The sequence below is a fragment of the Mustela erminea genome, chromosome 19 (assembly GCF_009829155.1).
Source record: "Mustela erminea isolate mMusErm1 chromosome 19, mMusErm1.Pri, whole genome shotgun sequence".
Taxonomy (NCBI): Eukaryota; Metazoa; Chordata; class Mammalia; order Carnivora; family Mustelidae; genus Mustela; species Mustela erminea.
This window is the reverse complement of record NC_045632.1, coordinates 23,575,541-23,598,971: the sequence shown is the minus strand read 5'-3', so window position 1 is coordinate 23,598,971 and position 23,431 is coordinate 23,575,541. Positions and strand designations below refer to the sequence as shown.

At 52.0% G+C, this 23,431-nt stretch overlaps 1 protein-coding gene across 2 annotated transcripts in view; it reads left to right on the top strand.

Moving 5' to 3' along the window:
* The window catches only part of VSTM2B (V-set and transmembrane domain containing 2B), a 28,444-nt gene extending 8,696 nt beyond the window's left edge, over positions 1 to 19,748 (top strand). For both annotated transcript variants that reach the window (XM_032326062.1, XM_032326063.1), the window contains one exon: positions 19,230 to 19,748. In XM_032326062.1, coding sequence (XP_032181953.1) covers positions 19,230 to 19,318 — 89 coding nt within the window. In that variant the 3' untranslated portion in view covers positions 19,319 to 19,748. The remainder of the gene's footprint in view (positions 1 to 19,229) is intronic.
* Positions 19,749 to 23,431: the final 3,683 nt, after the last annotated feature.

Sequence of the window (23,431 nt, the reverse complement as noted above, 5' to 3'; positions counted from 1 at the left end):
CTTGCTCACAGTTTTCAGCAGCCTCGAGGACAAGGCGCCGGCAAGGACTGCTGCCACCTGGTTAATAAGCACGGAGTACTGACGGAGTTTATCAGTCAGGTGTTGGCAAAGCAAATGGCACATTCAAACAGGGTCACTGGGGAAAGGCGACGAGAGTAGTTTCTGAAGGTGTGGACAGGGCTAGGGTAGCCAACAAAGCATGAGTGCCAGTCCCCGGGGCTGGGGACAGTGGGAGCCGTTAGCACCCCTGGCCTGAAGGGGCAAAGGGGGAGCAATTAGTATAACCCGGAGGGGCTGGCCAGTTGGAGCGGCCTGCCTGACGGGAGTTGTGGGCTTGGTCGGATGGCCCAGCAAGGACCTCACTTTCCTCCTGCCCTCCAGTTCCTGGGCGGGCCTCCTACTGGCCAAACCCTCCTGAGAGCCTCGGGCAAGGACTCTGACGAAGTGGCCTGGAGGGACCAGTGCCCGGGGACTTCGAGCAGAGTGCAGAAAGGTGGGTAGTGATTCAGGGGGTGCGTCGACGATAACCCAACTCTCAGACGGAGGAAGAGGGTTTCTACCCCACCCCAATTCCAAGACAAACCCAAAGCTGAGTTTCTAGCTAAAAAGGCCATTCCAGGCCTGGGTCAAGGGGACACTCTGGCTGGGTGGGTTCCAGCCCACCTCCCCAGTCACTGGTTCAGCAATTGCTCCTGGAAGAAAGAAGTCCCAGACAATACTGTGTTTTTCAAGCAAGCTACTTCAGCAATGCCAGGAAAGGGGTGTTTGTGTGTGTGTGTGTGTTGCAGGGGGGTGGGGGGTGGGTACTCACTTGAATGTCTGTCCTTTAACTACTGCCCAGCCAGGCCAGAAAACCCTTCCTGTGCCCCATAGGTGCCCAACACAGCCAAATACATATTTGCACTAAAAGTTTATGTCCAAAAACTCATTCATTTCACGTCTCATTTGTCAAGAGACATTTTGATATTTGTGCTTAAAAATAACATGGGCTGGATTAGCACAGCGGAGTTGGCACAGGAGACCAGGCCCCTTCTTAGCCACGTCCTCGTAAATCTGGCTCCTAATTAATCTGAACGCTGACCTATTTTTTATGAACACTTTGTTGCTGATTGCCATTTCTAGAAAAAATAAAAAAGAGAGAGCGAGAGAGAGAGAACAAAACAGAGTATCTTCCAGACAAAACCTTCTAATCGGGAAAGGCGTTGGTGCCACAGTGAAGCCAACGGCAGCCTCAGAAGAATATAGTTTGCAACTCAATGGCTTGTGTGTTGGCAAGAGGTTCCCCTCTGCGGGGACCTGGGGATCAGATCTGTGGCATGCGAACCTCTAATTAGCCTCAAGGCTCCGGCTCCAAGGAGAGGCACCCAGGCCCCTACAGAGAGCCGGCTGATGTGGCAAACTGCAGCCTGGGGCCCACACAGGGAACTGGCTCTCACTATTTCAATTACTAATGAGAGAGAGAGTCAAGGCCATGGGTGTGCCAGCTTTCAAGAGGCTCTTACTGCTGGGAGCCACTGAGAGGAGCATCCTTGGGTATCGCCATGGCAACATAAACCATACCAGAAGGGGGCTGTGGACAAGGTGAAGGCCCTCACTCTCAGCCCGTGCCCTGCGGAGATGACCAACCTGGGAGAGTCTCCATGGAGCTGGGAAAGTCTCCACCCAGGCCAGCAGGGCCAAGCAAGAGTCACCTGGTGTTCCCAATCTCCCTGGACCCACGAAGAGCCCCAAAACAATTGCCTTCAATAAACAATTCACTCTTCCCTCAAGCTCTGATGTGACATGAGCATCATAATTAAAGAGAAAATAAGTCTAGCAAAATTTGTCCCAGAGAAGAGGGTGAGGCTCCCTGAGCATCCTGAAAGAGAAACTAAAGGATTTCATAAAGAAAATGGCTGAGCCTCACAGCTGGTGAGAGAGGCCTGCGTGATCCCCGACAGCAAACATGTGTGATTATTGGCTGCATGGCATCCTCGGCCCCATGGGCCAGTCACGTGACCACCATGAGCAGGAACCGGTGATGGTGGCCATGCACCCAGCTCAAGAGTGTCAAGGGCACCTGTGGATCTCTGCCACAAAGAAGTCTGTGTCAGTTGATAGAGGAGGCTTCCTATAGGGAGCGTGCAGTTTCTGACACGAAGAGGCACCTGGAGCTTTGTCCGCCTGCTTAGGTCAGTCCTGGGAAAGCTGCTGGAGGCCTTGCCTCCCTCCCCATCCTGAGCCACATGAATTGAGAAAGTCACACCAGATGGGATGACCTTCGTCCACCGCTGAGTGGTTAGCCAGCCCATTGCGTGGCCATTCTTTCTACATAAGGGAGATCCCAAATTAAGGACAAAACAGCTACCCTGTGGATTGCAATGATGATGAATAGAACTTACCTTTTCCTGAGCACTGATTATGGGCCACACGCCCACACCGGGTTTCCCTCCTTTTTGCTGTTCTGAGTAACTCCTCCTGCCTCCCTTCATCTCACAGTCCCCTCCCCAGGGCACAGACCCCTTCCCCAGCTCAGGTGGAAGCCCCCACAAGAAAAATGGAGAGCCGGCCTTTCTAAATGTCACTGGGAGCCAAACCCACCAAGGAGCTACTCATTAATAAGCCAGGTGCACACTTTTAAAGCTCTGAATATTAAGGATTCCCCAAGCATCTGTGGGGATAAATAAGGTCAAGTGCTTTTGTAATATGATATTGATTAGTTCTGCCCCATGTGGACAGAGGCAAGGGCTTGGCTGTGGTCTAAACCCCTGAGCTTTATGGGAGATGCTGGCTTGGTTCGAATACTTCTTTGCAGCACAGAAGGAAAAAAAGAATTATCTTTTCTATTCCTCCGAGCTTTGCTGACTGTTACTGGTCATCTCTCAGAAACTCCTATCCGAAGCGTGAGAAGCTTCCCTTTGTCTTATGTAAGGGCAGCAGGGAAGTTTAGGATGACCAGCAAACAGGCCTGGCCCCCGTGACTGCCGATCCCTACCTGTTCCTTGAAGGGTGGCAGACCTACCCTGTGGTGGGGCTTCTGGGGAAACTAGCCTGCTTGTCTGTGGCTTTGCTACTCCTGGGGAAGGTGTGCTATAAATACCAAGATGACTTAACCAATTCAGCCTCCTCTGGGCTACCTCTGGGTTTAGCTGCTACCGAGCAGCTCACCATGCAAATAGCTACAGGAGGGGCCACTCAGCCTTCGACAAGAGCTTGAGACCTGTGCCCTCCTGGAGAGGCAGGCCAGCTGGCAGTCCTGGTGAGGCTGCTTCTGGAAATTACTGATCATTGTGTTCCACATTATCACTCCTTGGACTGAAACATCAAAGCCACTCTGGACTGGCTTCTGGTGTTTCTGGTTCAAGCGGAAGGTTTGGGGGGCCTCTGTCTGCATAAAATAGGGCCAAAGTGGACATTTCAAAAGCTTTCTCCCCAGCTTTCAGCCACCCCCGGGGGTTCTGCTCTGTTCAGCTCAGAAGCCACCACCTGGCCAGAAGGGCTGATGTGGGGAACAGACCCCTCATGTCTGGAAGCCAACTACAAAGAGGGTGTGGCCTGAGTGCTCCCAGCTGGACACCCGGCGCCCATAAAGGGGGAGCCCCGGGGATGTGGCCCAGTCACTTCTCTCAGGAGCTGCCCCTTATGGTGGAAGAGAAAAAGCGCAAACCTGGAGACCAAGAACAATTCAGAAGGAAGCCTTTCCTTGCCACCTTTCTCAGACATTTTATTCTTCCTCCTGACATTTCAAATGTTCCTTACTGTCCAGTGAGATGGCTCATAAGCAATCCAGGGGTGGGTGCCGCAACACTCGCCCCATTTCTGGGCCCTACAGAGCCCCGACCGCAGAGATATCACAGTATGTGCCTTATCCCTCCTAACCGTCGTAAGTACCGTGCTTCCCATTTTCTGCATGAGTCCAGCTGCTCGGATCCGAATCCTGATCCATGCGCCCCATGTGTGACTTCCACATCAGTTCTCGTCTGGGTGGTCCCTGGACCTGTGCCAGCATCAGAGGAAACAATCTACAGAGAGAGAGGTGAGCTTAGCGCAGCGCCTGCCACCTAGAAAAGCCTCAGTAGATGCTGACTCCTGTTATCTGCATCATGTGGGCAAATGGCATTGACTGTCCAGGATCCTTTCATGGTGCTCAGATCTGAGCCCTCGCCCTGAGACATTTCTCCCTCTGCACTGCTGTGAGCCTCATGGAGCTAAAGGTGATGGGAGGAAGCTGAGGAGCTTCAGAACAGAAAGTGCCTTCAGACTGTAAATGGCTCAGTGGGTTTCTATTTTTGTCCTTTTTCTCTCAGTGCCTTTTCCAGGTAGGAAGTGGGGAGGACTCTACGCCCTCCTCCTGGCCTTCGATGTGTTAGGAGCTCCAGGACAACCTTATCCTGGTCTTTCTCGAGTTCCACCTTAAACCACACCATGTGTGTGCACCTGCCTGTAGGCCACTCTGTGCACCTGTGTTATCCCTGGTCTTGGTTCAGGGTTGTTTAGGCTGCTGTCCACAGGCCATTGTGATGGGAGGAGACAGGCCCTTTGGTGGCTGGAAAGCCATTCTGAGGAGAGCCTGGTGTTTGCAGCACTAGACAAGGACCCCTCCACAGGAGAAGGGAGCAGAAGGAACAACCCCTTCGGTGACAGTCAAATAGCCAAAGAGCCTCCAGAGCAGGCCTGGACTGGGGATGGTGTGGCCCACGTCCCCCTTACTGGGACTCTTACCACTCAAGGTAGAACCGCTTTTGTGGGAAAGCTGGGTGTCCCACAGAGAGGCGCCTGTGGAGGGGCCTTGGGGCCACTGTCACAGGCTTGGGCTTGCACTGGCTCTTCCACACAAGGTCCTGTGGTTGCTTTTCATGTTCACGCTCTACCCAAATGCCCTTGCTGTTGCTCACTGTGCCTGATGACGACCAATCAAGGTGTTGGTTAGTCCCAAGGACCACTAGGGAGAAGGTAGGACAAAGACCACCATGAGTAGGTGCTGGGAGCCTGAGCGGCCTATTTGCAGGGCTGAAGGCCAGGGCCCCTCTGCCCAGCCACACCCCTCCCTGCCCCATGGGAACCTTCCTCCCACCCAGCACAGAGAGCCCATGCAGACTCACCGAAAAGGAGGCCCACCTACTCTTAATGTCTGTCAGCCAAGACAGAGAGCCCCTTGCTCTGCGCATTTCTGGCCCCCTGCCCATCAGCTTTCCTCAGGAGGAAATCCATTTTCTTTAACCAGGAAAGCTCAGCTGCCACGTGAGTCCCCTTATAGCAAATTTTATTACAACTGATTCTCACAGAAATGCCACTTGGCCCAGATGAAGGATCTTCATATATAATATAATAAACCGGAAGGAGGGAGAGCTGACATACCGTGGCTCATCCTGAAAGGGCACTCTTGGCCAACTATATTTGGTCTGGCCAGAGCCAACTGCCCAAAGCATCAGGGAGCCCCATCCCCCATCTCAGGGAGGAGCTCACCGTCTCACAGTGGTGGTCAGACCAAGCAAGAAGTATGCTGAGAATGAATTCAGGGCTCAGCTGGGGCACAAGAAGGACTCAGAAAAGGTGGGAAGGTAGAGATCACTTCAAAGAAGGGAGGAGAGCTTTGTTGATCCTCCGGTCAAAGGGGTCTCATTCACCCTGAGCATCCAGAAGGGCTCCACTGATGTCTCGGGGCTCCCAACCTTTCCTTCTCTGTCATGGAGTCGGTGTCTGGCGGATGCCAGGCTGATGCCCCAGTGAGGCAGGCTAAGTTCTTTCTCAGGTCTTTATCCTCCCTGCCCCGTGTTCAATGGGCCTGGCACTAGTTCATTCATTCATTTATTCATTCGTTCGTTCAACTAATGTTCGTTGAACATCTTTTATATGCAGGAACTGTGCTAGGCATTGAGGACACATACAAGGTCCTCAGAGTCAGACAGAGAGAGAAGCAGACATTGATCAAATAGTCACATGGCAAGTGGAAGTTTGCAGCCATGGCTGGTTACTCTAAATGAGAGGCCCATGAGCTATAGGAGCTAAAAATAGGGAGACTTGACTCAGTCAGGGAAGGGTGTCTGAGGGAGTGACGCATGAGCCATAATCTGAAAGATGGTTAAGAGTAAAGAGAGAGGGTAAAGAGAGTAGGTTGGGTTTCTAAGAAGAGGAGACAGGGTGTACAAAGATCCTGTAGCATGGCAGGAGGGAACAGGAGAGTACAAAGACCTGACAAAAATTACTGCAGTTGGGGCAACAAAACAAGAAAGGGAACAGAGGGAAATGTAAGTAAAGAGTATTTCAGAGTTCCTACTCCATAAGGCCTTATGATAGAGATGGGTGTTTGGGCTTTGTCTTATGGGCAACGGAATGGGGAGCAAGTGGGTGATAAGGGATGGTGTTTTTGGAACCGATACTCTGGCTGCTGTGTGGAGGTTGGAGAGGTGAGGACAGAGTGGATGTGGAGAAACCACTTTAGAGGCAGTGATCCAGCTAAGAGATGATGGGTCTTAGACTACCTGTTTGGTTAGATAGGTGGTGGGACTGGTGGGGGGTGGAAAAACAAGCCGGTGGCTGAGTCAAGGGAAAGATGTGAAAATATGGTAAGAGGGTAGGGATGAGTGGAAGGAAAGATGAGTGGGTGTGTAGATGGGTGGATGGATGGATGGAAGGACAAATGGATGTGTGGATGAATGGATGGAAGAATGAGTGGAAGTGTGGGTGGATGGAAAGATGGACAGAGGTGTAGACAGTTGGAAGGACATGTGGACATGTGGATGAATGGATGGAAGGATGAGTGGATGTGTGGGTGGATGGAAGGATGGACAGAGGTGTAGACAGTTGGAAGGACATGTGGACATGTGGATGAATGGATGGAAGGATGAGTGGATGTGTGGGTGGATGGAAGGATGGACAGAGGTGTAGACAGTTGGAAGGACATGTGGACATGTGGGTGAATGGATGGAAGGATGAGTGGAAGTGTGGGTGGATGGAAGGATGGACAGAGGTGTAGACAGTTGGAAGGACATGTGGACATGTGGGTGAATGGATGGAAGGATGAGTGGATGTGTGGGTGGATGGAAGGATGGACAGAGGTGTAGACAGTTGGAAGGACATGTGGACATGTGGGTGAATGGATGGAAGGATGAGTGGATGTGTGGGTGGATGGAAGGATGGACAGAGGTGTAGACAGTTGGAAGGACATGTGGACATGTGGGTGAATGGATGGAAGGATGAGTGGAAGTGTGGGTGGATGGAAGGATGGACAGAGGTGTAGACAGTTGGAAGGACATGTGGACATGTGGATGAATGGATGGAAGGATGAGTGGAAGTGTGGGTGGATGGAAGGATGGACAGAGGTGTAGACAGTTGGAAGGACATGTGGACATGTGGATGGATGGATGGAAGGATGAGTGGAAGTGTGGGTGGATGGAAGGATGGACAGAGGTGTAGACAGTTGGAAGGACATGTGGACATGTGGGTGAATGGATGGAAGGATGAGTGGAAGTGTGGGTGGATGGAAGGTTGAGTGGAAGTGCGAATGGATAGAAGGAGGAGTGAAAGTGTAGGTGGAATGAAGGATGAGGGTAGGTGAAGATAGATGGAAGGAAGAATGTGATAGGCGAATGGATGGGTGAATGGGGGATAAAAGGAAGGATGAGTGGATATGTAGATGAAACAGGAATGGGAAGATGGGTATATGTGGGGTACATGATGAGTCTTACAGAATGCGTGGGGTTGGGGCTGCAGACATGCCCAGGGTTGGAATTGCCTAAACCTGACACACATGTGCGGTCCATATTCCAGAAGAAGTTTCCTAGGCAGTGGCATGGCACAAACTGGTTCAGCTCAGAATTCCATGTGAGCCCTTGCTTCTGTCTATAGTCCCCAGGTACAGTAAGAATGGGCAGGGCAAGTGGACACAGCTAGTCTCCAGCCTGCTCCAGCTCCCCTATCCCTTCAGCCTTTAGAAGGCACCACCTTCGCTCCCTGGTGAAGGACAAGAGTGGGGGACCTTTCCATCTGCTGGACACTGGGCACTCTGGTGAATGCAGCCTGACCAAGACTGATTGCATGATTATTATCCATCCAAAATTCAATGTGGATACATTTGTTTTCAAGCATCAAAAAAAAATAAAATCTCCAGGTGAGCAGGAATAACTATATTCGCATTAAAGACTAACGTAACAAAAAATACACAAGGCAATAATTCATAATGCATTCTAGTCTACAGAGTCATATTTTAATGCGTGACATATCCTGGGCAGCTCCTCTGTGCTAATTTTATTTAATGAGCACATGTTAAAGAATTTTCAGAGCACTATCCCTGGGCAATTAAAATGTGTTAACCTTTTCAGTTAAATTGTATTTCTAACGAAAAGTCGTCAGTGTGAAACAGAAAGAAATACCTGGGCACGGTCAAGGCAGAACCTAGAAGAAAGGTTTGCAGTTGTGTCCTGGCAGTGCTGGGCTCGGGGTCCTCTAGACCTTCGTCCTTGGCCCTCTGGCCTCTCTTCGTGGCCAGGTCCCACTCCATAGAGGAGGGCAAGGAAGCTGAGTCCTGGACCCACACATTAAGCAGGCTTCATTGAGCCGACATTGAGTGCCCAACGTTTGTCTGACCTGCGGTATCTGGGGCACGCTCTGTCAAAGGACACAAGGGCTGTAGAGGGGACCTATGGGATTTGGATGGGGCTAGGATGCCCCGAAGAGGGGCAGGGTCCACTAATTTGAAGCCCTGGCAGGTCCTCCATTCCCTATCTGTATAATAGGCACCCTAGTGCCCCAGCAGCCACAGGTCTGTGTGTTTCAGATCTGGAAAGGGTCCTGAAGAGCCTCTGGTGAATGGTTCTCAAGCTGTGTTCCTTGGAACCCTGGGTTCCAGCCCTATTCCCAGCTTTAACCAGAGCTGTTCGGTTTTTCTAATGGCTTGAAATATCAGGGTTCCATGCAGCGATTAGCTTAAAAAGGGGGTTCTACTGCTTTAGATTTAAAAAGCAATGGATATAGCCCAGATATATATATATATATAAAAAATACAAAATTATATATATATAAAAAATACAAAAATACACAAATTACATAGGGTATACAAGTAATATATATATATATATATATATATATATATATATATATATATATATATATATGTCACCTTCTAAGGGAAGAATTTGAAGTGGCTTACAGACTGCATGTAACATAGCAGAACAAAAAATTTTTAATGAAGAAATTATCATAAAGGGAAAATGAATGTAAAACAGTGAAATTTGTTTGAGGAAAAGTTGGATAAAGAGACGTGCGCATACAGTCTCGGGCAGTTGAAAGGTCAGATCAGTGTGGTAGCAACTGGCCTCCAGCACCAGCTTGGGTTTGAAGATGAAAAATGAGATTCCAAATGTGAAGCATCTGGTGAATGTCTGGATGCTTAGACTAAGAAAGACGTCCATTCATTCATTCAGCCCGTATTTTATGAGCATTGCAGGGTGTGGGCAGGGTGCTGGGAGACAGGAGTCAGAAGGTGAACCTCCCACGGGCGCCCAAAGGCAGCTGGGAAGAATTGGAACTTGCCCTCAAGTCCACAGGGGGAAGAGAGCCTCCAGATGGAGTCCAAGTGGATGCAGTGTCTCAGGGAGACCTTGGGGGTGCAGAGGAACCCGTTAGGGGAAAAGGCAGGCACAGGGTGAGCAGTGTGGTAGATGACAGGGCTGGAAGGCAGGTGTGAAGGTGCAAGGTGGGCTGGGCTGGGGCCAGGTGAGGAGTCAGATCTCCTAGCTGGGATGGAGCCCCTGGGGGGCCAGGGTGTGATGGGCGCTTTGCATTTGAAAAGGGCGCTTGTGGCTTCTGACTGAGTGGGTGCCTGGCTGTTGGGATCAGTGAATGTGGGGAGTCAGGAACATCCCTGCCCTGCCAGGAGACCGTGATTTGGTGAGAGGGAGGGTCCAGGTGTTAGGTCCCCTAATAATGCATCCGTGATTAAAGGAGCAAGACTGATACAAAGCGAAGGTCAAGCAAAGCTTTATTTCGTGTCAAGCATCAAGAATCAAACTGACGGGCCAGGGCTGCGCCTCTTACAGAGAGGACGACCTTTCTCTGTTTCACAGACTAACTTTTAAGGGCAAAGGCCATGTGGTTGGGCCTGGCCATGCACAGGTGGTCAATGAAATTGTAACACACAGAGAAAGCTGCACAGTGATGCTAGGTGACCAACTGAATTACAGTCTACCCTATAGTAGACATTTGACCTAGCCTATCACCTTGGTTAGAACTGGCGCCCAAAAGGCTCCCAAAGGGTGGGGCCCATACTCCTTCGTAGCTAGGGAGACAGTATGCAACCCCCCACTGATCAGATGTCCCCACCTGGACTGACCCACCCTTGTATCTGGGCTTTGTTACCTGGGGCTGGTTTCCGGGACTTGTTTATTTATTTATTTTTTATTTATTTTTTATTTATTTTCAGCATAACAGTATTCATTGTTTTTGTACCACACCCAGTGCTCCATGCAATCCGTGCCCTCTATAATACCCACCGCCTGATTCCCCCAACCTCCCACCCCCCACCACTTATAACCCCTCAGATTGGTTTTCAGAGTCCATAGTCTCTCATGGTTCACCTCCCCTTCCAATTTCCCCCAACTCCCTTCTCCTCTCTAACTCCCCATGTCCTCCATGCTATTTGTTAGGCTCCACAAATAAGTGAAACCATATGATAATGGACTCTCTCTGCTTGACTTATTTCACTCAGCATAATACTTGTTTTTAAGTAAGTCCCCTGGGGGAAGGGGAGCAGCGACCCGTTTAAGGGTTAAACAACGTTATTGTTTAACCTTGATGGAGGCCTCTGGCTAAATAGGTCCTTACACCAGGACCAGGCAAGGGTGGGCCAGGACAGTTCAGCAGGGGGTAGTATGCGACAGGAGAACTGTCTTGGAGGTCACCTTGTAAGGGCCTCTGGGTTGGGCTGGGCTCGGCTGGGGAAGGGGAGTGGGCTGTGGGCAGCCAGAGGAGACAGAGCAGGGCCCTCTAGTAAAGGGGACAGTGTGAACGGCCTCCATGCAGCACCTCAGTCTGCTGGAGGTGGGTGTACCTGAAGCATTGTAGAAGCAGATGAGGCAGAGGGATCCCTGAGTGGGGTCAGGAAGAGCGTCCCTCAGGCTAAGGAGCCGAGATTCCACTCACAGCTACACCATAGATTAACTCCTATACCTATACTGCCTACCCGCTGTGCAACTTTAACAAGCCCCTTAACCTCTCTGGGTCTCACCTGGGTGAGGAGAAAGTGGCTTCTACCTCCTAAGGCCACTGAGAGGATAAAAGGAGAGAACCCAGAATCGTGTGCTGTTAGCACCCTGCAGCCTCAGAGCTCAGAGAATCCGGATGGAGAGTGGCGGATCCCCCATGAGGATGGGCCCGGCACTGAGGGAGCCCCCCTCCCCCCGCCCGGGGTGCACCCTGATGGTCGCCGTGATCAGGGCTATCCCTGGCTCTGCCAACACTGGCCTCCTGACAACACGGAAAGACTAGTTTACCATTTTCATTAAGTGACACCATTAAGGGATCATTTGGAGCGAGATCTCATTTCAAAAGAAATAGGAAGCTGGAAGGGAGTTCACAACAAAGTTGTGGCCACATTAAGAAGCCATTATGAAGGTTAAAATACAGAAGAACATCTCCTCCTACGCCATCTCCCTCGGAAGCAGCTTGGGGCTGGCATCCAGCTGGGGCATGGTGGGAAGGGAGCAGCGCTCCTGCTCTTTGGTTCTGAGAGGTAGTCTAGGCAGGGGGTTGGTGTGTGGACAGCAGCTGGACGGTCTGGGTATAAGTCTGGACTGTGCCATTTATCTGGCCCTTGGTAGGGCCAGACTTAAAAAATGAAAATACAGGACACCCGGTTAATTGAATCACAAGAAACAAACGATAGCCTTTGAGTACAAGTAGGTCCCATGCAGTATTTGGGATATACATGAACTTAAAATTATTCATTGTTTACCTGAAATTCAAACTGAGCTGGTGTCCTGTATTTTCTCTGGCAACCCTAGGCCTTGAGTACTTTCAGGGCTCTGGATCTCAACCCCCGCCCCCACCCTCTCCCACCCCCATGAAGTAGAGTGAAATGGCAACTCCCGCAGTTAGGACGATTGCATTTAATGTACTATCCTGTGACAGTGTCTGCCCTAACACGGGCTAGCAAGCTCTGCTGTCCTCTTTCTGAAGGTGCTTGCCTCTCTCTGCTTGGGCCTGGCTGGGTCTTCTTCGGGCCATCCACTCCCCAGTGCTGGACATCCGCTCCCACATCAGATCGCCATGCCTCACTGGGGGCGGGGCTGCTTGCCGAGGCAGAGGAGAGGAGGAGGTCTGAGGCCAGCCCTCTGCTGCCTGGGCTTCCACCAAGGCAGGCCATATTGTAAGAAAGGCATTTATGGTAATGGGGAGAGAAGTGGTAGAGAGACAAAGGGCCCCATGAACAGTGCAGACACTTGCCCCAAGCCCTCTGTGCCGGGGCTCTCAGGGAGGGCTTCCTGGAGGAGGTAGCACTGGTTGCAGACTTGAGGCACAGGTCAGAACTAGACAAAGGAAACAGAGGTGCCGCAGGGTGAGCCCAGAGTCCACTGCAGGTGCTCACAGAGAACGGTGGACTGGAGAGCAGGTCGGCTGGCAGGGGGGCAGCAAAGGTGAGGTTGTTAGGGAGTGTCCCAGAGAAGCCCAGCTGTAGCCCTGAGATGGTTGCTCTTTCTCCTAGAGCAGAGGGGCTCTGCACCTTGGAGAGAGCTCTCCAGGTGTGTCTGAAAAAGGGAGATGAGCAACGGGTGGTGACGGAGACAGGAAGATGCTTTAGGGAGCGCGGGGGCCGTGCACAGAAGACACAGCAAGCAAGGGCTAAAACCAGTGTCCCACCCCTGCCTCTGCCTCTATTCACCCCAGGGCTCCTCCCTCTGGCTGGACACTGAGGCTGCCGGAGGACAGCTTATCTTCCCACCCAGGCCTGGGGCAGGCCAGGCAGCAGGGCGGATCAACATGGGACCAAGGGACCCTCGTCCCATTTGCTCTCCAGGAGCTCTTCCTTCCACGCTCAGCTTTCCTTCCCAACATCTCCGTTTCCTTTAAAGCCCAACTGCACTGGTTGTGCCTAGTTTCTGCCCTAGTTACCGGCATGCATTAATTTTATGGCAGAAATCAATTCTGTCCAATTCTGTTGGTGCCCGGTTATTCCTTGCTGACTCCCTTTGAATAAATATCCATGAAGAGGCTTTAATTAAAACGCCAACAAGGGAAGCTGCCTCCTTGCAAGGCTGGCCTCTTCCCACTCAGCTGCGGCGGGCTTGCGTGGCCTGCTCGGCGTGGCGTCTGGGGAGGAGGCAGAGAACCGCGGCGGCGGCGGCGTGGGTGCTGGTGGCCATGCGCAAGTCAGGAGTATCAGAGCGGGGAGGGCCAGTGTCTGTCTTCACACAAGATACAAACTAAGGCAGGACCAAGGCCCGGCCTCCTGGATGCTGCCACAGAGCTGGCTCAGGGGCTGCAAAGTCAGGGGCTGCTGAGCGCCAGGCTGGGTGGTGGAGGCGAGCGAGGCTGGCTGAGCGAAGGGAGCCCCAAGTGCTCGAGGGCCGGGGGGTTACTGGCATCCATCCTTGGTCCAGCTGGGGTTAGGGAAGGAGCAATGAGCAGCAGAGTCCTGCTGAGAAGAGCCCCCAGCTATGGGCCGTGTAGCTGGGAGGAGTACATGCCCAGGGTGGCTGGGACTCGGGTGTTGGCAGTAGACGCCCAAACCTCTGCTTTCATGTAAAAGCCTCCTCCCCGGTTTTGCATGCCGGATTATAATTTAGAATTTTTTAGAACTGTGTGCAACAAGCCAGACCCCTCTGCAGACCTTACTGAGCCTCCAGTGGCTTCTTCCCTTTTCCTTCTCCCTGCTGTTGCCCCTGGGCTCTGTGGGAGCTGGGGATTCCTGGCCAGGGAGGTGGGGCTGGAGAAGGGGGTGGGGTGGTGAAGAAGAGGGAGAGGACAGCCCGCAGGAGCGCCGCGACCCTGCCTGCAGCTCTGGCCTGATGTTCTGGGTCAGGCGTCTCCACCTTGGCCAGGGTGACGCCTACATGTCCTTTCTGCTCCACTTCACAAGCACCTAAAAACCCAGAGAGAAGCCCCCTGCACCCTGGCCCTGGGATGCTCTACGAGGGACCCTCTCCTTCAGCCGGGGCTTGACCCCCTCTGCCTCGGGTCCAGGAGGGAGTGGGGCTGCTGATGGGAACAGGAGTGAGGCCAGGCCATCCCTGGCTGCTCCAGGCAGACAGCCCTCTGTCCCATGGCTACATGGAGGTCCGAGGCCAGCCCATAAAGACCAGCCACACGTAGGCTGCTGCCTCTTGGGGGCCAGCCCTCCCCTCTCACTTGGAGGCAGAGCAAAAGGGGAAAGGCCGACACTGGACATCAGCGCTGAAAGGCCTCATCCAGGTCACTCACTTGGCTTCCTACTTTTCTAGCCAAGAAGCCTGTATTTAAAAGAGGTGTTATGACAGCACGAAGTGCAGAACAGACTCATGTGCCTTGCTCTGGGTGACGTAGAGGAGGGGACTGTCCTCACGACCCTCCTCACAGCCCTTACGTTAGGCTACCCTTGTTCTCTGGTGGGCTGGCTTGTCTGTGGAGACCAGACTAGTTCTCTGGCCACCTGTACTCAGCGTGGAATATTCTAGGGCAGTTCTGGGAAGGGAAGGGCCCAGCATTGTGCTGTCAGCCCTCAGAGTGAACCTGAGCCCAGGCCCTGAGGGCCAGAACCAACCAGTTATCTGTTTAGGTAGGTAGAGCCAGGCCTCAAATGTATCTGAGTTTTATTTATTCTTTGCAAACTGGGACCACATTTTGGTTTTTAATCTATAGCGAAAACAAAAACAAAATGGCCTCGGAGCAGCCTTGGACTCGGAGGCTGACTCAGGCCAGCCCCTCCACGGCAGCAGCCAGGCCACCCGCAGGCCTGCAGCTGTCTCCTGTCCACGGCTGCGTGGCAGGTGCTACAGACCACATCAGGGCAGAAGTTACTCCCGAGGACAGCGAACCCGGGAAGGGCAGGCAGGGTCCATGGAGGGGAGACGGTGGCTTCCCTGGCTAGCCATACCCCCTCGGCCAGCCGGGGAGCAGCTCACCTGCTTCTGATGTCCACAGAGAGGGGGCGGTCCCATCAGGGCTCCCACGCCTGTGGGCATCTGGGATGTAGTGGGGGTGTCCTGCTGTTTCCCCTGTCGGCCCTCCCCCACCAGGAACCTGACTCATGGGCTCAGCCTCCAGACATTGTGGACAGGGCAGGGGTCCCAGGAGATGACCCAAGAAAAACCTCCTCCTGCACCTCTGTCACGAGGCCTCAGATGGCCTCAGAGAGCCCGTGCTGTTTTCTGACGGGGCGTTTGGCATTCTGCCATTGTTGTGTCCATGGAAAAGTGGGACTTCCCGGCCAGAAGCCGCTTGGCTGGTACCTCTGCTGTGCCCATGGGGGCTCAGGGCCCCCACTGGCTTCTTCAGGAGCCTCTTAAATGGCTCCAGGAGGCGTCTTATCCCGCTCACCCTCTCAAGGATAAAAGTTAATATTCACAGAGCAAAAGCAGCTTTGATTTCTTTAAGAATGATTAGCAAAACGGTGCTACTTGTTAAATTAAAGAATGAATCAGCCACTATCCTGTCAGAGGGCTTCCCTCACCTCTGATTTTCCAGCCTGATTGGAAGCAGCCTGATTTTCCAGCTTAATCATGACAAATAAACTTCTGCGTGTTCCAGTGCTATTCCTGTAGTCCTGGGGAAGGGAGGAAATAGATACAGAGACGGGCCGTATCCCATTGCGCAGCAGCCTCAGGCCCCCTGGAACAGAGCCGCCGCTCTCGGCATAATGAAAGAGGCCAGTACTGGAGATCCTACCCCAGCTGAGGCACATGCCCGGCCCTGCCCGGGGAAAGTGGGCCCCGACACAGTGAGCTGTCCTGGTTCACTCCAGGAAAGTGAAGACAGGGCTGGGGGCAGCAGCTGTTGAGGGGGGCCCAGCAGCCTCATGCTCACCGTCCTTGTCCCTCCCAGGAGCTGGCACCTGGGGAGGGCAACACTGGACTGCCAGCATCCTGAATTGCCCCCTCTGGTGTAAAGAGCCCTTTTCCTCCAGGGCCAACCTGGAAGTCAGTCTTGCTCTGTCGGCCCTGATCCATTCGGGAAGCCGGGTGTGTGTTTGTATATCCAGTGAGGATTGGCAAGACATTCCAAAACTTTCAAACAAAACATTCCAAAACATTCCAAACAAAAACTCGGTCTTTCTCCCACCAAAGATCCAGGGACGTCCGTCTGTCTTGTAAGAAAGGGCTGGGGAGATCATTTGCCCTGCTTCTTCTCTCTTGGGAAATTTTCCTCTTGAGCAAACGACAACCTCCCACATTCTGTTTTTCTCCAACGCTTTTCAGAAAAGTGATTATGTTACCCTTTTCGATAAGATTTATTTGCAAAGCAACTGACTGTGTTTGAGGCACTGATGTTTACATGATTGTGTGACAGGGCACTCGAAAATTCGGAGGCTTTGGTGTAATGTGAGAACCATTCATTCATTAGCTCGTGATCTGCCGTTCTCATCTGGGCTCACTCATGCTTCTCTGCACAGCTGAACTTTCAGCTGAGGACTGATTGGACTAGACAGGCTGAGCAGGGACATCTCATGGCTTTTGTCCTGCTGCAGGCTGGCCCAGGCTTGGTCCCAGGCTACAAGAGGCACAGAGGAAAGGCAAGCCTTGGCTTGCCTCATACTTGATAATGTTCATTGGCCAAAGCAAGTCATGTGACCTAGCCCGGGGTGTCGGGGACACCACCATAGGGTGCAGCTGTGGGGATCGCAGAGATGAGGGAAGGAGAGTGTGGTCATTCCTGCAGTCAGCCACTGTGACCTTGCTTGATCTGACCCCAACCTTGTGCATCATGCCAAGTGCCTGTTAACTGTATGGAGCCATGAGTATGCACATCTCCACTTTATGGAGTGTGGCACAAGACCCGGAGAGGTACAGGGTCACACAGCAAGTCACGCGGGTCACACCCAGGACACACAGCAGGCTGGCTCGGAAGCCTCTCTCCCAGGTGCCAGCCCACTGCCCGACACCACCACCCTGGGCCCCCTCTCTGGTGACACTAGGCCAGAGAGTGGATGACATGTCACCCAGGAGCCAAAACCTGGCTTTCCCCCCCCACAGACATCCATCAGCAGAGACACCAGAGACCTTGGCGTCTGCTGGCCCCAGGCACTGGCCTCCAGGACCCACCAGCCCCTGCTGCTTCCACTCTGGCCCAGCAATGAATGGCAGGCTGATTGTTTTAATCCAGGGTCTTTGGGAAGTCTCGTGCAATTCTAAAACTTGGCAATGGGAGGCGGTGATAATGTGACACTTCGAAAGTCCAGTCAGCAGTATTTGGAGGAAAATTAAAATTTCTCCTCGCATCTCCTATGCACAGAGTTCCACAGGTGACGTTTACCTTGTCCGGCTCACGAGCCCAATTGCCCTTTCTCCTGCCCCTGCATCCCTCGAGGGTCTCTGTTCTGCTGTGCACATTCCTCTGCTTTCCGATGTCTCACGTGGCTGTTTGGTCCCACCTGCCTCTGCCTGAGTGTCAGGGTTTGCAGGAGCACAAAGATCTGAGCCAGGAGATCTGGAGGCCAATGGTCCCAGTCTGGGCATGTGAGACCTGGGTGCCCAAGAGGCAGCGCTCTGCCCGCTGCATCCCCCAGTGAAAAGCAGCAAAGGAGGACCCAACCGAGTCTTTGGAGTGACCAGCATACCCTGGTCCTCCTCACTGATGGATGGCAAGATGCCCAGGACCACTCCGACCAGGCTGCAAGGATGGCCAGTAGCAACACCTGTGTGGAAAATCAGTGTCTGAAGAGGAAGGTCCGCACACTTGGACTTGTCCTGTCCTTATGCTTCTCCATGGGTTCTCAGACTGTGCTTGGAAACGATTCACTGTGGGCGAGAGGCGCTCCACAGACGGCCCCCACCCCGCTTCCATTCAGATGTTCGAACATAGCCTGTTTCCCAAAATGGGCAGATGGAATCCCGGAGTCTGCAGCAGGAGTGGCCCCTGGATCATTGACCCATCCTCCTCCTTCTACCAAGGGAGATGGGCCCAGAACACAGTGATTTCCAGAGCAAGAAGGATTTGTGATTGGGGGAAACACCTTGAATAGAAGATTACTGGCTCTTTCAACTGGAGAGAGGGGCAGGTCATAGGTTCAGGCCCAGCCTGGTCAGGAAAACCAGAACCCTGGCCTGCTTGGCGCAGGGAAGGGCCGCCTCTCTCCATCCAGGTGCAGAGCTGCAGCCCAGCTGGTTAGCGGGAGTGAAGGGAAGAGAGAGGCCTCCAGGGGGTGCCAGTGAGCAGGCTGGGGCTAGAAACCGTCTACATTCAGGAAGCCAGACCCTAAGCAGGGCTTAGGGGCAGTGCTTTCCCCAGGGTTTGGGCAGCACTTTTACACTGGCTTCTCTCAGGACCCCTGGGGCGTCCCACCTTCCAACGAAAGCCTGGGGTTCGCAGGTAGGCCTGTCCCAGCTTACACCAGAGACCTCTAGTAGACATAGACCCTGATGACAGATGGGCAGGAAGCCAGAGCAGGCTGTCCAGGAGAGGCAGAATGAAGACACATGTCATCATTCCTGTGGTGGGCCAGGGGCCCGAGTTCATGGCAGCACCGGAGAAGCAGATGGAAGTGACCTCCCACTAGAACTGTGCAGGCATCACTCTTCCAGGAACCCAGCTCCCTCACCTCCACCAACCAGTGATTTCTGAGCTCCCCACTTTGACCCCAAGGGCTCCACTGACTGTACATGGGAAGAGGACTCGGAAACATCAGGATGCCTAAGATAGCATTTGTAATGCTAAACTGTGCGATTCAGGCAGGGGTTGGAGGGGTTGGAGCCATGTGAAGTCGTGGAGTCTCCCTAGAGAAGAGGGGAAGCTGGGGCTTTCCTGCAGAGGGTACTTTGCAGTATACGTTGAGGGGAGTGGTGGTGGGGGGAGTATACTGTCTTTTTATTTAGCTAAAATAACAACGTGGACTTGAGAACTGCAATCTAACTCACCCAGCTTCAGGCCAGGGTACCTTTTGTCTGAACACAGTAGGCGTCTAAAACGGGTGGTCTGAAAACAACAAACGGCAAAATGCCTCCTTGTTGTAGGGAACCGCTACCAAGCATCAGCTACATGCCCAGCTTCTCTCTGGTCTGCTCATGGCCACTAGGTTCTCGTGCATCAGGCGTTCACTGTGCCCATTTTCTCATCCCCTGCAGGCACTGGCCCTAGCTCGGCCACAGACCCACTCCTGTCCCTGCTCCTGCTAGGTCTGCATAAGTTCCTTCGCCTGCTGGTGGGGCACTGACAGACATGGCCATCCTGCTCACCTCAGCCGCCCCACATGACCTGCCTGGACCCGGTGTGAGGCCCGCAGCCCCAGACGGACACAGAGAGACTGAGAGAAGCATGACAGAGTCCACGTGGAAAATGAATAAATCATATTTTGGGGGAGGTTACTCAAATGTAGAACACCTAAAATAATGCATCTAGTTTCCAAATAAGATGGAATTTGGGCCATGCGGTATGCATGGGATCCGTGATTTCTCTACTTCAATGTATTTTTCTTTTCTAAACTTTTCCTCCAAGTCTTCATTTTGCACGAACTGTTGAGCAGTTATCTTTAGGATACTATGTAAAAATGTTGGGTCAAAGCCTTTCTGACAAAGCAAAATATTTTTAGTAGATTATTGTGTTTAGGAATTTTTTATTTACTTCTTTTCTTTGGGGGCTTTCCTTTTTTTATTGAAGTAAATTATTTCTTTTGAGACATTTTGATTAAAAAAGATACATCTTATCATAATTAAAATTCACTGTCAATAATATTTATTTTTAAATAAAGATTGGAAACAAGGTCAGACACTTGTTTATAAACTGTATTGTATATTGCTGATAACAGTTGAATAAAAAACAACTTTGAAATAACCTTTCTGCAGGCATGTATAAATGTTAAGCCCAGGAGCCTAAAACAGCCCGAATGCCATGACCTCTTGTTCTTTGAAGCCAGCTGCACACTTGGCAGGATGCAGCCCAGCATGGAGGACAGCCCAGGGAACCTGGCCAAGGCTGCACAGAGCAGACAGAGTGTTTCCCAGCCTCCACGAGGCACAGGGGACCTCACAGAGCCAGGATCAAGAGCAGCCCCCAGCCTGGGTTCAGAAGGAAAGAAGGTTGCTGGGAAGAGTGTAATTTAAATCAAGAACCAATTTTCCCCTTTTGGTTTAAAGTAATTATGCAATGTATTTGTCCACTTGGATAAGACTATTTCACATTGGATTCACTGCTAGCTTGAGAAGGGAATTCCAGGAGAAGATGGGGAAGCTCATACTCTTTCTATATGCATAGAGGGATAGCTTTGAGCCTCTGAAATACAGGTGTCTGGGTAGGTGTCACATGTCTTAAAGGAATAGACATGACGTGGGGGCTGTTATTCATTCCACAATAAGATACCATTAAATAACTAGAACCCATTGGGTTTGCTAGCCTAGCAAGTTTTTTGTTTTGTTTTTAAAGATTTTATTTATTTATTTGACAGAGATCACAAGTAGGCAGAAAGGCATGCAGAGAGAGAGGGGGAAGCAGGCTCCCCGCTGAGCAGGGAGCCCAACGCGGGGCTCCATCCTAGGACACTGGGATCATGACCCCAGTGGAAGGCAGAGGCCCTAATCCACTGAGCCACCCAGGCGCCCCAACCTAGCAAGTTTTTAAACAAGTGTGTTTGTGCTTCATGTTGGTCATCTTCCTGCATTCTGTGGCAGGTGAGGCAGCTCTGTGAGGGAGTGGTAAATAAAGGGGGATACATGACTTTCAGTCCCAGGCATTTGACTGCTAGTGCAAGACCCTTCAAAGCCGCTGGTAAGCCCTGCAGTTTTGAAGACTAAATAAATACTCAGTCTGCCCAAGTCCTGAGTTTCTATGGTGCACGCAGCCCCCTCTATGCTGCACGCAGCCCCCTCTGCTGGTCAGTACTGGAAATGCAGCACCATGGCGAATCAGCCTGTGAGGCTTCAAGCCACCGAGTTTGGAGTTATTAGTGCAGCACAGTCCAGCCTATCTCCACTGATTCAGCAAGTCACTGCCGTATTCACTTGAGGGGTGAGAGGAAAAGAAGGTGCATTTGGATGACTCCACGCGTGCAGAGACCCCCGGTGTGGAACTGATACCCTGAGATGCCAATGGGGGAGACCACCTGTAGTTGCTGTTTCTGGCGGATACATGGAGTTTGTTCACATTTCATTTCTATTGATCAGCACCAATCAAGCTTTAAATTTAATCATTTGCCTGGTGGACAATGATTCTGTCCAGAGGATCATCTCTTTTATAGTTAACTCAATAGTGCAGTGGGCTAATGTCATGTTAAATGCAGGTCCTCTGTGCTTGAAAAGAAAACGGCACCTCCTAGGCTGACTCCAGGTTGAATGGAAACGATGTGTCAGTGGCGGGCTAACATTGTGCCAGATCACTCCAGGGACCCGGAACTGGGGAGCCATATCCTATCCCTAAAACCAGACCGTCTGCACATGCGCAGTCAGCCAGGTTTCTGCCGGCATGATGGGCCTGGGAAAGAACAGGCTGATGTGCTTTGGGGAGCTGCTCTCCTGGGCTGCCCTCTTTCTGCACAGACGGGCAGCACCTCACACTCACAGGAACAAGCCCTGTGTCTTCTCCTCGGGATGAGGGATTTCTAGGAAGGAAGTCATGGGTGAGGCTGGGCTTAACTCCTGAACAGAGGCCAGTGGAAGTCAGACCAAGACCAAGGTGGAACTGGGGTCCAAGAGAGCCAAAAACAAAACCTTCTGACCATGGACCCCCCTGCACCACGTCCCTGCTGGTTAGTGCCCTGGACTCAAAGGAAGAAGAAGTGAAGGGTGCACATGTGCACCAGAAAGCGTATTGACAAGAACCTTCACACATGCTCCCTGAGGTCCCTCATATGACACTCCGAGATGCTGACAAAGAATGGACAGGCTGCATTGAGTTTTCTGGCATATACACAGACCAGGAGGATCAAGCACCCACCCAAAATGGAAACAATGGGACTGGACTCACCACGCAAACCACCTTTCCCTTTGGATTTTGGCCCGAATCCACAGCAGACAGGGCCTCAGGTATGAGGACAAAGATGAATATTTTGATTTGAGAAGAAGGCTCTGCAGGTGATTCAGGAACTCTGGCCCCAGGCTGTGAAGACCACCCAGCTGACTAGAAGGGATTGTGGAAGTGTGGGTCATTATTGCAAATAACACCAAAATGAGGGCGAGGAGGCAGCAGGGGAGAGGAGGGGAGTGATGGCAGGGCAAAGTCCACCCCAGCGGGAGACTGAGTGTGGGGTTGGGGGAGGGAAATAAGGGGGTGCGGGGGTGTAGACGTGTTGGAGAGAGTACACAACCCAGACCCGGGGGAGCGGCCCTGCGTTCTGCAGTTGTGATAAGGCTGCCCCTGGTTGGCAACACCCCATGGTGTTGCAGGCAGCATTTCAGGGCAAAGCTTCGCAGGAAGGACAGGAGTCCTCAGAGAAGTGACAAGAGGTGACATGACCAGAGGGAGTGGCATTCTGAGTTTCAGTTCTGTATCAACCCCGCATTCTTAGCTACAGCTCTGACCCATAAAACAGAGCTCCATGTGATTGGTCAAGACTGACCTTGGTTGGAATATAATCAAGTAAGCCATCTGTGAGCTGAGCTTGTGGCTAAGGAGCTCCTGACACTGTCAGGGGCAGGGTCTGATTCCGGCTTCTCTCTGCACTGCTTCCCCAGACAGGCTCATCCTTGTATCCGTTGGCATTGGGCATCCGTGCTGCAAATGTTTCAGAGGGTGCACCCCCTGCTGTTTCTGGATAACAAGCAGCAAGAAGCTCAGTGCACTTGTTCCTAATGTGTGGGCACACATCTGCTGAGCGGTCCACTGCTTCAGAGCACATTTGCTTTCTTTGCAGTGAGTGATGCAGCAGTGGGAGTGGCCCAGTGCTTGGGGGAACTTTAGCCAGCCTGACCACATGGTGGGGTTGCTGCCCCTCAGGCTTCCGTGACTTCTATTGCCAAGAAGAACCTTTACCCACACATGCATGGAAAACCCATGATGTGTGGGAAGAACCTACCCCCTCTTGTGCCTGCAGACACAACATGAGATAAAGTCTGAACACAACACCAGCAGGGACCCCTTTTCAACGACAAAGAGCCCTGGAGCACTAAAAATACGTATCAAGTCAGAGAACCGGACTGCACACCAAGTCTAATGTGCCACCAGCTAACAGAAACCCAATGAAAATCAGATCTGTTCCCTGCCCTTGATTTTTTAAAGGGGCATATGGTAAGTAATACTCATCAATCAGTGATAATCTTAGAAAATATGGATGATATCTTTCAGATTTTGAAGGGGGGGAGGATTCTTTTTTTTTTTTTTTTTAAAGGTTTTATTTATT